Below are 2,391 nucleotides of genomic sequence, written 5' to 3'. Positions count from 1 at the left end.
GGGGGATAAGTAAGAGCAAGTGGCCTTACCTCCGTGGATGTCTTGGTGGTCTTGGAGTGCTGGAAGTGCTGCGCCTGCTGCTGCTGGTACAGATAGGCCTGGTGCATCATGGGAGCCTCGCTGGACACAGTGGACACAGAGGAGAGGGAACTCAGCGAGTCGGTCCGCCCTGAGGCCGAGAATGGCGGGGTCTCATCCACAGGAGGCCGGCCACTGCACCAGATTTCAAATTTCAAAATGATTTCTTGATTTGAAAGGCCTTTGGCCCATACATCCACACATTTTAACATATGGCTCCGCAATTACATACATTGGGGCACCACATCGGTTAACATACATTGGGCACACACGCACACACACACATGCACGCACATATACACGCACGCATGCACTCAAGCAAGCACGAACACATCAACACACATACACACATATACTCACACACATACATACATACATATGTACACACACACACACACACACACACACACACACACGCACACACACACACACACACACACACATACATACATACATACAATATACATACATACACACAGGAAACCAATAGAGATTTGAATACTTTTTTAAAGGAAAAATAAACAAAAAACATTTTGATTTTACCTGGTGGGGAAATCAGAGAATTATGCCAAGTGGGAAGCAGGAGCAGAATAATTTAGAGGAATACAAGTCTCCCCCTCCCCCCACCTCCTTTCTTCTCTCTCACACACACACAGGCACACACAAAAACGCACACTCTCACGCACACAAACACACACACACACAAACACATGCACGCACGCATGCGCACACACACACACAAACACACCCACACCAACACGCACACACATATACACAAAAACACACAAAGTAACAAACTGGCAGATACATCATGAAATACATTTTTCATCTAAAGTGCAGCTACATTAATATTTCTCTTCCCTGAGAGCAACACAAAAATCAGAATCATCAGAGAATCACATAAGCTTTTTATTAAAATTTTAACCACAATCTGCTATAGACATGCTATAATCCAAACAGGCTGACATAAAACGTCAAAAAGCTATATATATAATTTCCGAAGCTTTTTGAAGCTGTTATTGACGTTTAAGAAAAAAAAACCCATAAAAAAATAAAAACTTCACCACCTCTCTGGTCACAAATAAAAAGCATGAAGAAGAAACAAAAAACTTTAAAAACTTTTAAAGAATAAAAATATGAAATAACACATTTGGAACTACAATTAACAGTGATAATTTTAAAAATTTGGTTTTAATTCCACTTTTTTCAAAGAGAGAGGAAAAGTTATGTGGTAGCCCATTTTACTATTTTGTTTTTTGGGTTTTATTTTTAACCATTAATTATAATGACAATGTAAAACAACCACCTGTCACTTTTTTCCTTAACAATGAACAGCTGCCTTAGACAATTTAAACTGTATATGTGAGGCATGCTGACAAAATGAGTTACTTCTCGTAATCCACAAATGGAGACATTGGCCAAAAATCGACATAAGGGTCAAACTTGTCGATTTTCAATTGATGCCATATTCTTTAACTATAACCTGTCTTTTATTATTTCATACTTATAAACTGTAAAAACTTCACCTATAAGCATGATGCATCTATTTCCTTAGGCCTGAATCTGAAAAGTAACTCCTATTGTCAGCACGCTTCACATATTATCTCTACGTACCCATGTACAGGACTGTAGGGCGTCATGGGCTCGTCACTATCGGAGGACATGTGCCTGCCCCCGCCAGCTATGGTGGTGTTCACGGTCGTGTCGATCTGGTTCAGAATGCGGTGTGTGGCCGACCGCTCGTAGTTAATCATGTGCATCAGGCGGCCCGCCTCTGTCGAGTGCACCACATCTGGAGGGGCTGAGTTCGGATCCGCTGCTATCCCTTCTTGTTCATCAAGCATAATCTGTTTGAGTTAAGAGATGTTTAGTTTTAGTAGAGGTTTTACGGCGCTTGCAACTGCATACGGTCATATGAGCGCCAGAAGATTAGAGGTGTTACAAGAGAGTATCAAACATAAAAAAGAAGAAAGGGAAATAAGGACAATAGATGTTTGACAGGAAAGAAGAAGCAAACCACACCAAAGCACCCGCCAACCACCCACGAGTAAAGAGAAGAAAATAGACAGAATAATGTTCATATAGTGAAGGGGCAAAGCATAAGGTCATATGAGCGTTAAGGGGTGGGAGTCAACAGAGAAATCTTTACAGGGAATCAGACTTAGACTGCTCACCTCTCTAGCTTCAACAGCACAAGGTCTGCTTCGACTATCAAGGCACCCCGGAAATAGCAGGTCACAAGAGAGTGATAAGCATACAAAAGGAGTAGAGGAAAATGACAATAGTAAGGATCAGGAAAGAAAAAGCAGCAGT

The 2,391-nt window shown here is 41.3% G+C and overlaps 1 protein-coding gene across 1 annotated transcript in view; it reads right to left on the bottom strand.

The window, feature by feature from the left end:
• Positions 1-2,391, bottom strand: part of LOC101850280 (serine-rich adhesin for platelets) — a gene marked incomplete in the record, with an annotated part of 139,859 nt that overhangs the window by 36,029 nt on the left and 101,439 nt on the right. The window contains 2 exon segments of the mRNA XM_035972378.1: positions 30-213; positions 1,693-1,925. Coding sequence (XP_035828271.1) covers positions 30-213; positions 1,693-1,925 — 417 coding nt within the window.

The sequence above is a fragment of the Aplysia californica genome, unplaced genomic scaffold, assembly GCF_000002075.1.
Source record: "Aplysia californica isolate F4 #8 unplaced genomic scaffold, AplCal3.0 scaffold00671, whole genome shotgun sequence".
Lineage (NCBI taxonomy): Eukaryota > Metazoa > Mollusca > Gastropoda > Aplysiida > Aplysiidae > Aplysia > Aplysia californica.
This window is presented reverse-complemented; position numbering and strand designations above follow the sequence as displayed.